The sequence below is a fragment of the Athene noctua genome, chromosome 15 (assembly GCF_965140245.1).
Source record: "Athene noctua chromosome 15, bAthNoc1.hap1.1, whole genome shotgun sequence".
Taxonomy (NCBI): Eukaryota; Metazoa; Chordata; class Aves; order Strigiformes; family Strigidae; genus Athene; species Athene noctua.
This window is the reverse complement of record NC_134051.1, coordinates 13,735,539-13,751,797: the sequence shown is the minus strand read 5'-3', so window position 1 is coordinate 13,751,797 and position 16,259 is coordinate 13,735,539. Positions and strand designations below refer to the sequence as shown.

The 16,259-nt window shown below is 34.2% G+C and overlaps 1 protein-coding gene across 3 annotated transcripts in view; it reads right to left on the bottom strand.

Annotated features, from left to right (window-relative positions):
• The window catches only part of SNX29 (sorting nexin 29), a 133,533-nt gene that overhangs the window by 85,543 nt on the left and 31,731 nt on the right, over positions 1-16,259 (bottom strand). For all 3 annotated transcript variants that reach the window (XM_074919778.1, XM_074919779.1, XM_074919780.1), the window contains exons 12-14: positions 13,179-13,242; positions 11,795-11,923; positions 1,990-2,072 (exon numbers count right to left, since the gene is read on the bottom strand). In XM_074919778.1, coding sequence (XP_074775879.1) covers positions 1,990-2,072; positions 11,795-11,923; positions 13,179-13,242 — 276 coding nt within the window. The remainder of the gene's footprint in view (positions 1-1,989; positions 2,073-11,794; positions 11,924-13,178; positions 13,243-16,259) is intronic.

Here is a 16,259-nt window from a genome sequence, read left to right as displayed (position 1 = left end):
TCTCATTTCACTCTTCTTTTTTCAAGTGTATCTAAATATATTAGTTCTCAGGCATTATTTTCATGTTTAAGTACTTTTTTTTGGAGTCAGAGGCCCAGTACTACTAAAAATTCAACTTAAAAATCTCCAATGGTAGCTAAGGAAAAAATAATTTGGTTTTATAAAACTATAATGCATGAAGTTAGAATATAAGAAAAATTACTACAAATAGTGCATATAACTGAAATTTATTCTGGTCACTAATGATAAATATTACAAAAAATTACCGCGGATTGATAAAATATCCTTTGAGCATAAAGCATACACGTATTCATTTTTAGAGATGTTGGTACTGTTCCATCCCCCTTTTTCATCTATAAAATCTGACCGTCCTACTCAGTTTCTATTCTTATCACTCATTAATTTGCATAATTTTAACATGGCAGAATATAGCTAGCCTAGGAATATTTTTTTTCCTTTTCCTATAATTGCACTCATCATGGAAACTGTCAGTATCCTAATGAAGGATAATTTCTGCTATTATAAGAAGCTTAAAAGATGGTTTTCGTGAATAATTCTTAATATGAATCACTACACTCCAGCAAAGTCGGAAGTAAAAACATGTGTTCTCACTAACAAAATTGCTTTTCAGGATGAATGAAGTTTTTAAACTCCAGATAAGTTTACTTAACTAGCCTTTAAGAGGAGAATTAATGTAGTATTCATTCATACAGCCACTTACATGACCACAATATTGACAATTAAAAAAAAAAAAAAAAAAAGATGTATGGTTCTCATTTCTGAAAAGCTACCTCTGTTTCCCAAAACACCTGTGGTCAGTGGAAATACAGGTCCCACCAGGTGATGATTCAGAATCAAGACTCGAGTTCACCCTGTCATGGACAGTTCTAGCTCCACTGACCACTGAATAAAACAGGTAACACTGCTGATAATTTAACTCGTTATCTTTCAGATATAAAATCTGCTCATTAGAATCAGGGCAATTTAGCAAAGAAAGTTAAATGTCTGGTCTTAAAACGGAGTCTATTTCAAACAGTCTGAAAATACTGATTTCCAAAACAACAGTAATGGTATAATCTAAAGATACTAAATTTTCTCTTCTCAAAAAAATTATTCTTATGTTCCAGTATCACACTAATTCATTGGTTATTTTTTAAAATCACATTTCATCTGATAGCTTTTTCTTGTTGAAAGAAAGATCACCTCATCTAACAGAAAACGTTCTGTAAAAATAAATACAAAAATCTACATCGGTATTTTTCTCAAAAGGAAAAGATATCAAATATGTTATTTTTTACTATTGGGAGATACTACCCTACCATAGTTTGGAGAGGTGAATAGGGCTTATTATTATCTCTTGCTAATCCCACTTTCATGTAAATTATTTCATTTGTTTTGGAAAAGACTCAGCAAGGAAAGCAAAGACTTCTTGAGGGTTTCTACTAAGCAGTAATTTGATGGTATGCCATCACATTCTTTTTGTTTGATATCTGTCTGCATTAAAAAACTGTTCACACAGCAGCAAATACCCAGTCAGAGATGCGTCAGGGACAGTTCTCATAGAAACAAAACTGTCATCTTTTCAGATGCTGATATTTTCCAACAGGGAGAGGGCTGATGTCATACTAGGCAGCATGTGGAAGTGTGAACCATGTTCCCAGCCACACTAGGACTGTTTTGTGTGGCTGAAGTTTTCTGGTTATGGACCAAAACTCTCACAGCATCGGGTGGCTGGTTATCTACAGAGATCCAATCCAGGATCAGTCAGGAAAAAAAAAAAAAAAAAAAAAACAGATTCTTATAAACCAGAGGCATGCTTGTTCACTGGTTATTCTTTCATTGTCAGTTTTTTTATACAATTCCAGGAGTCACTTCCATCACTTTGTTAGTATATCTATGCCTCCAATAAACTCTGTCTCAATGGTTGCATACAGCAAAACAAACCCTGTGCACAGAATTTCCCCCCCCCCCCCTTCATTGTATCCTTACCTTCCACTGTTTGACCTTCTCTTCTGAGCATCTGGACAGCTCCCACATACTTCTTAAGTTGCACTTTCAGCACCTCATTTTCTCTGTTGATAAAAAGAACAGAATAAATAAATATTATTGTTTTCTCGAAATAGAGAAAAGCCTCTTTCAATGGAAAAAAACATACTTTCTGTAATAATAAGCTTTGTCTGAGTTGTGTGATCAAGACGAAAAAAAAGCTACCTGCACATTAAATAATACATCAACAGCAGAGTACCAGGAAACCTACTTTTCCAGGGCCACATAAAGGCATCAGTGAAACAAATTATCTCATAATCAAAAACTTTTCATTAATTGTTTAATTTAGATTTTCTTTACTATGATACATTGACAGAAGAAAAATGATACAGACTATCTAAATCAACAATCAAAAAAATAAAGATGGGATACTAGCACCTTATATTTGGGGGGAAATAAAAGGATTTTAACCAAAGGAATTTTAACTAAAGGTGACAAAATGCATGTCTGAAAATTCATTATCTAAGCTCGTTCAGTTAACCAAGTATGACGGGTGTTTATACAAAAAAAACCCGTAACTAAAACGTGTTGAAAGACAGGGAACTCAGACAACTTTTACTCTTCTTCAAGGGTAGAAAGGGTACTCTTCAGGGTAGAAATACAGAGGTGCTACAGCTGCGGCAGAGAACATCACACACAAGAAACCTGCAACTGGTTAGAGAAGACAGAATATGGGCAGGTCAAGAGCAGTACAAGCTCTAGGAATGGTGAAACCCCAGATATGTAACAGATTACAGGCAGCTGTAATGAGATTATACACCAAAAGGGAGGCATTTATGGGAATTTATTTAAGAACAAGAAGTATTCAGAAACACATGCAAATATGTTTGATGGTCCTTATACTATATATATATATATATACACACACACACACTACATATATATTATATATACACATACACAAAAATAAACTGCTGATGTGAGCAATGCCATATTTATATATAAAAAATCTAGATTGGTACTATATTCATATTTCAATGGATTTCAAATCAGTTTTCTGAACTATGTAATTCAGTTTTATTCAGTTCTTTAGTAGGAGGTTGCTAGAGATGAAACTACTGATTAACTAACTATCAAATTTTAATGAAGTCCTTGATGATTTTATGCATTTTATGATATTTTTTGTTTCCTAGATACAAAGCACAAATCCATTTTTCCACCAGCAATGGACGCTAATATTCAGATTAAGGAAAAAAAAATCAGAAATACAGTTTAATTCTATATACTACATTAAAACAAGTCTAAATAATTCATTCATGAAAAAATATTTATATGACAGCTAGACAAAGTTTCTCACCAGAAATGTAAATATGTCTACATGAAATAACTGTATATAATTACAATACGTTGAGTTTTAAGGATTCTCATGGAATAATCATACACCATTCATTTGAGAATAGACTGAGTACCTTCTGTCTGTACTGAGACAGCATAAAAAAAAAAATCTTTTTTTTACTACTGTGCCTATCAATTAAAATTCATACAGTACAGATGAACTTTAGAAAGACTTTAATTCAGTTAAGATTTTTGATACAAGACTAAAATTCAAAGCAGGATACTATCACCCAGTCACAATTTTCTAATATGCCTCCTTATTATCTTACAAATTCTTATTCTTTGACAACTTTCTCATTACTACTATTCAGCTAGATACCAAAGAGGGTGCGTTCTGATACACATTAATTTATATAGGTCTTTCTATTGCAGCATGCTTAAAAAAATAAATTGGCAAGCACCCACTGTAAAGTCTTTAATGACTTCAAGAGGTATTATATCACATATTCATAGCAACTATGTTGTAGGAGGAGAAACTCCTGTATAGGAGTTAAGGGTCAGATTTGCAGGAGTTCTCATCCAGCTGAACCAACAGTAATACGTATTGTTACGGGTCTTAAATATTTCTATGTGAAGGTCCCAGCTTTACTTCTGTAACTTTTCCAAACTTTACCATCTAACTTGGAGCTAAACTGTTAGCCTGTCATGAGACTAGTGATAAAAACAATGCTTTCAGCATCTTTGAAGTACTCTGAACAATTCCACATTCTGTGCCAAGGAATAAATAACAAGACTGTAAGTAAAAGTTGAAGGGGATAGAGGAAAAAAAAAAAAAAATCAGGCTGAAATACATGGGAAAACAGAAACAGAGAACTATGCCACTAAAAGCACACCCACCTCCAAAATCTCGATTATAATAAATTTTCCTGTCTGATCACTTCTCCCATGTTAGTAAGTAGCTGAAAGACAGAGTGATAATATGCCATTTGTACTCCTACAAATTACTCTTTTTGCTCAAATGGCACAGATCTAGAGTGTGCTGTTGATTAAGCTTTGTATCATAGGTGATTACTCATGCAGAACAATGATATAAAACATACTTTTCTTGGGTTGTTTGATTATAAAACTAGAAAACTGCACATTAAGCACTATATGGAAAAAAATACTAAGGTTCGAAATCCAATCACAAAAAAATGGATTTAAAGCATCCTATGAAACCAGAATTTAACTCCCTCTCGGGTCTCTTTATGATTTATTACTATTTGGGCACACGTAAAAAGCAGATTAGCAGAGCTTCTTTGAAGCTTTGCATCTGCAAGACAAAGAAAAAAACATATGCATTTCTCCACATTTTTTTCCTTAAGACAAATACAAAGTTAGTTTCTGACAGAGCAGATTTATCTCCAAAATCTCTCCAAAAGTATGACTAAAGAAATATAAACAAATTAAATACAGCAACTTATAAATGCCACACAAGTAGAACAGCAGATTTAATTGTATTCCATCTGAACTTTTTTCAACTAACTGTAGGAGTTTCTCCATAGTTCTTTGAATATTCTCCAAAGAAAACCAAATAAAGATATTTCCAAGTTCCAATAAATGTTATTTATAAGCTAATGCGGTAAGAATCAACCTTTTTTAGCAGAGTATAGGTTATTCTATAGCAATTTTATCCAGTGAAATTACTGATGATGCAATTAAACTCTGTAGTCAGCTTTTTGCTTTAGTACTTCTCCCAAAGATAAATCAGAATATTACAAAATTATATGTATCTACTCTCAGCCATCAGCAGTGTCTTTGCTTAAAACCAGAGGAAAAATACAATACTAAATATGGTAGTGAATCAGTATGTAATAACAACTGCAAGCAAAGAGAAGAAGAATGTAAGTATCAAAATCTTAAATGGTGATACATGAATAACTTTTATCAATTTTCTAAAATGGAAGATACCATCTCATAAAATCCCTAAAATGATAAGCATTTTTATGGAGAGACATACTTGAAAATTCACCTGAACCACTGTATGTATTCAAAAGTTATATGAAAAATCTTAATGATTCTACTAAAGTCCTGTACTGAAAGCAAGTTAGAAAAAGGAAAAACATTCAGTAAATTTCTTTCAAGAGTATGCATATGGTCAGGGCTTGTTTATACAGCAATACTTGACTGGCGTTACTATAGTGTAAGGAATCCTTTTTGCCAAAGCTTTGAAGTAAAACATTAATAATAAAGGATTTACTTTTCAATGGCAATATTCAGTGACATTGATCATATTAATACAGAAAGAAAATATTGTGTTGCTGAAAATAAATTTTCTTTTACATTCATGAATGGTACACAGCCATAGAACACCTCAGCAACAACAAACTTATTTATTATCTTTTTGGGAAAATTATCTGCAATGACAAGGAATGATCAATTATATAATAAATCTAAGTTGTCAAATACCTTCAATTCCCTGCCTAATTTTGAAGGAAAAATAATTACACTTCCTCTCAATTTCATTATTTAAAAATTAGCATTTAAAGAAATCCTGCCTAAGAAAAAAAAAAACCTGCTGTAAGAATAATGAATTTTTTTTAGCAGCATAAAACAAGTTCACATTTGGAAAACATATGCCTAACTTCTATGTATACAACAAATGAAAAGGTAGCATGCAATATTACTGATAAAGGCATATCCTCACCAAAAAGTTAATTCATGCCAGGAAAAACAGCAACTGTTCCCTAAGGACTCTCATAACGAGAGGATGAATGTAACAGGATAACAAGCAGCATGTTCTCACATCAAAGGGAAGATAGCATGGAAGAGAGATGCTATTCATCTGGAACACAGCAGTGGATCAGCCCCCCCCTGCTGAGACTTCTGCTGTGTTCTTGGAGAACCACCAACACCCCGCAGGTGAAATCTCCCCCACCTTCCTTGTGCTATAGCATCCCTTTTAAAAACTATCATTATAGCAGGACAAGGGGAGTTGAAGGAGCTTGGTTATTTTCTAGTAATGTCCACAAAGTTTCTGTGACAGATAGTTATGCCTACTGAAGCATGTATACACACACCAAGCAGAGTCAAGGTTTACTATGCAAGTCAAATTAGATACATCTTATGTTTATGAAAAGATTTCTGGCTGTTAATACTAACACCAGTAAGACAGCTTTTATAAAAGCTGACTTCCAACAATTTTATTAAAAGGTTAAAGAATAATATCCCTTTAAGTTGTGATTTATGTTGCAGAGGAAGAGGCCTTATAGGACTTATTTTCCTACACCTTAACAGAAAGAAGAAAAAAAAAAAAAAAGGAAAAAGAAAAAACAAACCCACACAACTTGTTTCTGAAAAAGATACAAAAATTCCTCTAGGGCTTTTGTAAAATGAACATGGTAAGAAAATAATTTGAAAGAGTAGTTTCTCATGTATCTCAACTATAATGGCCTGAAGAATACTTTAATTAAGCTACTGGCACAAACATCAGATAGTAACAAGTGCTTTCTGTGGAGCTGATGCCTAAAACGAGTCTTATTTCTAAATCCAGGCTTATCGAAAAACAAAAACAAAAAATCCAACAGATGTCTGTGTCTTGATAAAAATTTAGTGGTTTAGAAAACACTATAAAGGTATCAAATCTCCAAACACTAAAAAAAAAAAAAAAAATTTAAATGCATGAATCTTGAGAATGAATTGATATAAACAACGTACTGCACGAATATGGAGAATCTACATACAGAGATTGGGCTAGATGACTTCCAGAGATGCCTTCCAACCTGAATTATCCTATTATCTTACTATTAGGCAGTGCAAGATCACAATTAATTGTAGTCATATATACCCTAAATGAAGTAAGAAAAAAAGAGAACTATTACCCATAGAAGTGGAAATTGAACTATCTCTGAAAAATACTGTAATGAAGAATAATGTGATAAACCTAACTGCTTGTCATGAAAGACAAACACCATATGCATGATAAACTGAAAACTATTCTCATGATAGCTTCACAACACAGACTGTGTTCAAATCTAAATTATGAAAGGAGGGTTCTATCTTAGCACTGATATCACATCCGGATGGCTTTGTGGATAATGAATATGGAGAAGTTGCTTATCTTATGAAATAACATAACTAATTTTTTATAAAATGTTTTTGGAACCTGTGACATGTCACCAACTAACTAAGCAGGAAAAAAATCATTGAATATGGGAATATTCAAATTAGTTTTCACAAGCAGGGACAAGATATATTTTCTCCTCTCTCTAAGAAGCTGCTTAAGGTAGTGATGCAATCATTTCAAGATGCATAGCACATCATTTCACCCATCATAGAAGCGCTATGGTCATGAATGAAGTGTTAAAAGAGATTAATATAAAATGCCAAATGCGAAAGCAATGTGGCTTAAATAACACAGACACTAGATAAAAGGAGGCAGATTAGGTTACAGAATGTACAGTAAACAGAAGATACATAAAAGTGTAAAATATAGTCAAATTTTCAACCCTTATTTCCCTACACGGCACATTATCGTCATCTCTTTCTAGCTGCTTTTCTTGCTACAAAGCTTGATCTTTGTAAAATGCTTTCCTCCAACATTTCTGAAAATAGTCTAAGAATATGCAGTCTGAGATTATCCAATTTCACAGTCATCTCCAATAAATTTCTTTGCCTAACAATGGGATGTAAAAGTATTCCATACAGAAGAAAAAAAAAATCTCAATTAAAAAACCTTTGCATTGCCAAAAATCCACGGGTACAATACATCCATGCAATTTGAGAAAGGCTCATTGATGAAGAAAAAAAACGAAAAACAACAAAAAAGGGCTTACAAAATTATACTAGAATGTCTATTTAGTGTATTCTAACAGAAGGCTAGGAAATAGGTAATAGGTTGAAAGCTGAGACTCCTCCTTCTGAAACAGTATCGTAACTGTTATGAAAGAGCTAATCAAATACTTCACATGGAATAGTGAAATTACCACTACTTGAAACTAAAATGACCTAAGAATTTTTCCATTTTTCAAAGAGAAATTCAGAAACTGAGGAAAATTTCTCTATGTAAGCTAGCATTTTGTCTAGGAGATCAGAGACTCTGAAGAGTCTAGACCAGCTGAATAAACCAATTTTGCAGATATCCAGAAGTAATCATTTCAACACTGACTGATGTGTCACTGAAATTTGTGTCTTCAAAGCCTTCAGGAAGATATTTACGTCGAATTCTTCAGAGGAGCTTTGGGGACACACATAAATATCAGCGCTCACAATCTGAAGCATATTTGTTTATCAAATTACAACAGATTGTTATGGAATGATTTTCTTTGCCTTAAGATGTTCAGAATATTACAGTTGAGGAAATTTTTCTACTCTAGTCATGTGATCAATTGTTTTCCAGGTAAACCATGAGTTTTCACTATTACAGAATATCTGAAATTTAGTCTTGTCTCGCTCACCTAGTATTATGCAGCACTTACAAGGCTTTTCCAAAACTTTTGTTATTTCAAATTATTCAGCTTGCCCAAATTCCTGGCTTAAGAGATTTTTTTTTTTTAAATCTTTTTACTTTTATTATTGCAGCAGCATCACCTACAGTGTACAACATGAACCAACAAAAGAATTTAGAAGAAAAACCTATATTCCAAAATAACTGTATGCAAATTTCTTATGTGCTAGAAAATGAGCTGCAATGAATCATTAAAAAAATGCATCCAAAGTCCAAAATAACCAGCGATACAAGAATTTGTTGTACCTAAGCAGCTCTCAACACTGTTTTTGTCATGCGACAAGGTAAACTGACTTTCAGAAGAGCAATCAACAAAATACACCCAGTCTCCACAGCAATAAGAGAAATTAAACAAACATTTAAAAATAACAAGTTGGGCAAGTGAGCATCTCTTTAGATCTTGTTATAAAAGCTCCTTATCTATTCTTTAAAAAGGTATGTGCATGACAAATATCTGATTCACCCATATGTCACTGCAAATTCTAAAACTGTGGGGGAAGTGAGTCAAAGAAATATGAATATACAATTCCTATAACCTGAAACATGAATATTAAATGATGAAGTATTTGCATTGTCTCAATTGCTCTACATCACATGAATGTCAAACCCACTTATGCATATCTCTCCCTCCCTCAAAGTGAGTAGTTTGTTTTGATGTGTCATCAAAAGCAGAATTAGTTCTTTTTTTTTTTTTTTAAGAAAGCTTTATATTTATGACTTTAAGATACAAGTTTTGCTATGCAATAAAAAGCTTATAGGAATCTCAGTTGTGGTACTTCATGACTGACACTAAGCACTCTGCCTGCACGTGCAGAAAACAAACACTTCTCTGTGATAAGGCACAGATTACTAATCTTATTTAACATTTGGGATAGGTTTGTTGTTTGCTATACATGTGAATCATCCCCAAGATTTTAGGCATCATAGGTTAATCTAGAGCTTATTTAGAATTGTAAGAAGAAAATAATCACACTCTTACAGCAGCACTTACCTTCAAAAGTCTTTCTTAAGCTAAATTACATTTAGACAAGGGTTAAAATTCTTTTCCTTCACAATAGCTGTGGCACAAAGTCAATCTGGAGGCAAGTTACTACTGGGGCCCATATTGTTTAACACCTCCATTAAAGACCTGGATGCTGGGACAGAATGCACCCTCAGGAAGTTCACTGACAATACAAAACTGGGGAGCAGTTGATAAACCAGATGGTTATGCTGCCATTCAGAGGGACCTGGACAGGCTGGACTCAGACAAATCCCTTGAAGTTCAACAAGGGGAAATGCAAAGTCCTGCATCCAGGGAGGAATAGCCCTAGGTACCCATATATGCTGTGGGCTGAAAAACAGCTCTGCGGAGGAGGAACTAGGAGTCCTGGTGGAAAACAGGCTGACCACGAGCCAGCGATGCACCCTTTGCAGCAAAGAAAGCCAACAGCACCTTGCATTGCCAATGGGTCACTGCCAACAACACTGCCCAGAGGGGCCGGGAAGTCTCCCATCTCTGGAGATAGTCAAAACCTGACTGGAAGCAGTCCTGAAAAACCTGTTCCAGCTGACCTTCCTGGAGCTAGGGGGAAGCAGTTACACCACTTCAGAAACTACTGTTGATGCTGTTTGGCAACAACTGTTGCTTATGATACAGTTGTTGATAAAGTGGTCAGCCACGAAAACTTGACAACAGGACAAGAAAAAAACATCAGCCCAAGGAAAACAAATTAATGCTTAAATAATGAGATAGAAGGAAGACAGATCAGATGAAAATGTCACTGAAGAAGATGGATAATCCATTCTTTACTGCTTAGATATGTAAGGGTACATACAGAAGGGTATCTGTGTCAGCAGCAGCTGACACTGACATATTCTATAATACTGAAAGCAATAAATATAGCCAGAAACATTCCTACTCAATTTAACTGACACTAGGACCACTCAGCACAACTTCTACTGACTGAAGTAAGAACTTGCTGGGAGGAGAGGGGTCCCCATACTAAACTCAGTGTGGAACTATATTAGACATCTACCAGAGGAATACTGCGGAGTAATATTAAAATTAAATAGTCTCCAAAACAAGCTCTCCCTGGGTCCAGGTGTGAGAGCTAGAACCCCAACAATCTATCTTGTGTATTTTTGGAAAGAAAAAAAAAAAAAACACAACAAATCCTTATGTTTTACACATGCACCAAAGCAGCCATTTCCACTATTAGAATGAGCATTTCATTATTCTGGGACAAAAACATCAGTCAGTTCACAATAAACATTGACACAGTTAACACAGTGTTTCTGTTCCCCTCCTTGCCCTCTATATCAGATTTGAGGTTTGGAAACTACTGTTTGCAGACAGTGCTAGGTACTTCAACATCATTAATATCAAATAGCCAACAGAAAGAAAAAACCAAGGACCTCAGTATTGTGATTTGTTCCAGATTGGGCAGACAGCTATACCAATAATCTCCCAAATATCAAGTAAAACAAAAACTAATTTTAAAAAAAGAGGGGGGTGAGGAGGGGGGCTAGAACTGAGTGAAATAGATATATGAAGAGAGAAAAGTCTTCTTACATTTACCTTTCACATACACATATTCCTTTGTATCGAGTCTCATTATCTAACTGTCGCTATTTTCATGGCTTATATTTCTTAATATTAGTCTAATTACTTTTTTAAATTAAACTTGTTGTTGTCATAAGTTCAGCTCACTGATATTCTTTCCTCTGGAGCTATAACAGTGGTTATACTAATATTTTAAACTCTCACTTACTGTTAACACTTAACAAAACAAAAACCACAAACCCACTGAATTTGACAGAAAATCTTCCAAAGGTTTTTTTTTTTTCAGCTTAAATTCAGCTAAAGGCCATGGGATTTTTCATCCTAAATCACTTATGTTCTTCTGAAAACTAAACTACTCGAAAATGATTTTTTCTTCTTTGCAGAATTTTTCATTCTCTTGTTCCACTGCTGTTACCTTTTATTACACTTTCAGTGCTTCTTACCGTGCCAAGGCTTGGACTTTTGTGGCATGTCGCTCTTCCTGTTCTGCTACTTTTCTTCTCCAGTTGTCCATTTCCTGCCTTAGTGCTGCTGAATGCTCCATCTCTCCATCTAGCAGATTTCTCAGAGATCTGGAATAAGGCAGCAGGCTCTGTTAGAACACTGCCAACACTACCTAGTAATTAGAGAATACTCTACGAATCACGGAGTAGGTTGCCTGAATGATACCATTAATGTCATCCTATCCTAAAATTTTATTATTTAATGTAATAAATTCACCTGAATTGATTATACAACGATATGAAAAGCTACAAGGAAAAAGGACCCAATCAAAACAGTTGTGCTTACTATTAATTTTTATTACAAACTCATCAACATGTCCAAAGCACAACTGTTATGGTATCTATCGTACCTCCATGCAGAAAGAATTTATTATAGAAAACAGCTTATAATCTGGTGTCAGTGCTTCAGTGCAAGTCCATACATCTCAGGAATAATATATAAGCAATATATTTATTAACAAGAGCAGGAGATAGGGGTCTTGTCTCTACTGAGAGCACTGCCATAGACTTCTCTGTGAAACCTTTGATGAGATAGCAAGGGTCAGCATGAAGCATAATGGTAGAACCCAAAACATCCTGGTCCTTCTGCCAAAAAATGCAAAGCTGAATGGGGCAATAACTTGCAATTACTGGAGTAGGGAGGATAAGAGGCAGGAAAATGGCATCAGTAAGTAGTCAAAACATGAAAAAACCACTCACACCAAATTAAAATATCTACAGAAAAATGTAAATTAACAAAATAGCCCTTCTACAGCATAATAACAGTATGCCTTGAATATATTTGTATTTTCATTAATCTAATGATGTGTTTAAATAGACTAAATAAATACAATGTAGGTCTGTCAGCATTTTAAATAAGCAACATCATTTTTGCATTTACATCATCATTTTGCCCCAAGTGAACATAAAGACACTCACAAATGACAGCCACTTTCAGCACATTGTTAGCCACCCTACATCTTTTCTGCACTGGAAGTGGAAAAAATGAAATTTTCTGAATATTTGTACAATGACAAACTTTTACTCATTTGGAAAGCTGTCTTAAAAGACCTTAAGAATCATTTGGTTTTAAGTTTTGGTTTTGAAAAAAACTACAACTGGCAAAAAGTCCCGAGAAAAAAAGAGTTATATGTGATTCAAATTCAAATGAAAAATTTGATGTGCAGCATTACTCTTCAGAATCAACAGCTGAATATTGAAGCGTTAAGCTTACCTTTCACAGACAAATAATAGATAGATGCATAACTTTACACAAAGGACAGTTTGTATTAGGGAACAGATTTTTTAAAATTATAGTGCCTCTTGACTAGAAAAAGAAAACTACCTATTCTGTTCTTCCAGTTCATCCTTTCTATTCATCATGGCCACAATAGCTTGACGAAGTTCATCTAAAGAGAAGGGACAAATAAAGGTGAATTTGTGTGTGTATTTTTGCTCATTTGAAAACTAGATGTCATGTACATAGTGGCACTAATTCAGCACCATACTTAAGATGTTACCAACATCATTTGCTATTCAGCAAAGCACAAAAAGATGCTCTTAATCTCATCACTATTTAAGCAATCTTTCAAAAAAAGTATTATTTAACACAGTATCAGAACTATTGAACAAATCAGATTAGTCTGCATCTGGCTTTAATACAACTGTTTACAAGTTCGCCTGTGGCTGCAGCTGTTTTGTTTTAATCACAGAGGTATGGGACTACACCTTTTCACTACATGCATATTAATGAGATACACTGTTTTTTGTTTAACATCTTCAAATTGCTTGTTTTCCTTGCTTGAAATTCTGAGGAAATATAACTATTACAGTGAGGCCAGAGTAGAGATAGCGTCATTGCTTCTTCATGGCATTTCTTCTAAAGCTCAGTCTTAAAGACTAGCTTAAAGACGATGGGATTTTCTGAATCTTGTAATCTCCTATGAAAACCTTTGTATTTCCTACAAATACCTTAAAAATACTTTCTGTCATTACATTGAGAATAAAAATTGTTTTTAAAAAATTATGACAGAAATTCAGAATTTTTAAAGACTTCTTTACTATTTACTATAACTTTACAAAAAAATATTAGGACTCAATCACCTAATCTAAAACAGATTCTGACTTCCAGATCTTGCATAAATACATGAAATACAACAGATCTTCGAAGATTTGAATGGCTTCTGACAAACATCAGGATGGATACATGTCCTAAACCAGATTTTTTTTTTTTTTCAATTTCATTAACAATTTCACATATGTTAATCAATAACTTCATGAGAGCTTCTGCAGGGACACAATTATGTTAAAATATCCCTCCCAACAGTTAAATGAAATGCTCCTTCATTTATATATAATAAATCAGCCAATTCTGTTCCACAAATATTCAAAGCAGATGTCAGCAAGTTTCTTGTGCTTTTACTGAAAACACACTATCAGAACTGGTATTACTTAATTGCTTCAAGTAAGCAAAGTCATTGGACAACTTTTTTCCCCTTTACACTCAGTTCACTGATTTACCTGTATCTTTCTTAGTATTTTCTATAGTTACAGAAGTTTGGGCCAGTTCACAAAATAACTTAACATTGTCCTGTGGACCAGATTAAGTCTGCCAAACTCCAGTAGTGGACAATATGTGAAAGTTTTTACTATGTCAATCAAATATTCAGTGCAGACACCATACTTGCAGTCTGGCATTGGTAATTTGCTGGATTCGGCAGGGTTCTCGTATCACTTGAAATCAGCCAATCCAATTTCCTCATGCTAGATTTTTTCCAAAATATTTCTGCTTCTTTACCCATGCAGAAAGTAGACGATTACTTTCCTACGCATTCCACATTACAGCTTGAGAACTGACATTAGCAAGAAACATTTCAGTAGGTCATTAGAGGCATTTTGCACTCCATTAATTCAGCACAGAAAGAATAATTATTTTTCTACAGTAACTTAGCATCTTTATATGAGTTCTCTATACAGCTATCAAAAAAAAAAAAAAAAATCCAAATCTTGTAGAAAAGCCAAAAGTGAAATTTGTGGGTATTAAATACTAACACACATTAAAAAAGACTTCTACTTTCTCCCTCGATAATACTACTCACATTCTAAACCAAAGCTGTGATTACATGGCTACTTTAATCAGCCTTCCTAAGGCTGTGCTTTTCCAGGTTACCTTAGCCATCATTGCTACCACCTCCCTTGTTCAGGCACTGGTATTTATACACAGTGTCCTACCTCAAAACTGTTTTCAATTTTTTTTTTTCTGCTGGGCTACTTTTCAGACAAGCAGTTGCTAAGTGATCTTAGAGTTTAATACTGTTACTGGCACAAGACACACAGCAGAAAGTGGTCAGGGCAGAACAGAACAGCCTTTTAGTCAATAAGGACAAGGAATAAAAGGAATACCCTTTCTGGCAAGAATAAAGTTCATATTGCATTGAACTGACCAGGTAACCACTGTGATTCACATAGCAATTGTAGAAAAACTTAGAATGGAAAGATTATATATGACAAAATTTGCTGTCTTCCATTATTTTCATTACTATTTTTCAAAAGATGGTCTATGACAGCTTGTATTGACTATCATTTATTTTGAGGGGGGGGGGGGGGGGGAAAAACCACACCAAACCCTACATTCTGCAATTTAAGTGTGACATTTTATAGCTAAATGTAACACTTTGTGATCATGAAACTCTACACACTATTAGTATTCTTTTTGTCATGATGAGACAGTCACTTTGAGGGCAGACTGGAAAGGTTGGGGGTTTTAAGGTTTTTTTGTTTGGATTTTGTGGTTTGTTGGTGGGGTTTTTGGTGGTGGAAAATTGGTGGGTTGTAAGACGTGAAAAAAATAATATATAGTGTCGTGAAAATGGACCATAATCCATCAGCCTAACTGTGAAATTATAAAATTGTTCTGTGGATGAGAAGAATAGAATAATGCAGGCAGTGTTCAAGACTTGTACAAGTGTATAACACAAGTAAAAAACATCCATAGTACGCTTTCAGGACAGTAACACTAACAAAATAAAGATCTTCAACTATAAAGTTGAATTCAAAGTCCTCCTCAAGAAAGCATCAAGGCAATAGCATTTTAAATATTTCAAGAGTGCCATTAAAATACAATAATGGACAATCTGAGTTAGTTGCTATTATTTCTTTAGCTCTGAATAAATTAAAAGCCATTGCTACTCAGACAAGTTATTGTGGCGCTGGCTCTGCACATGCTGGAGTGACTAATTGCCTGTATGCATACTCAGTCTGTTTAAACGTGTACTGATTTATTAACATTTAAACAGTTGAAGCTATTATAAATTGTCTTCGTTTTTCCAATTTTACCAGCCTATTCAAATTGTAACCTTAACTGGACTAATAACTTAAATCTTCTTTCTCTTATTCCACCCAGAATCTTCTTTACAAGTTGAGAGTT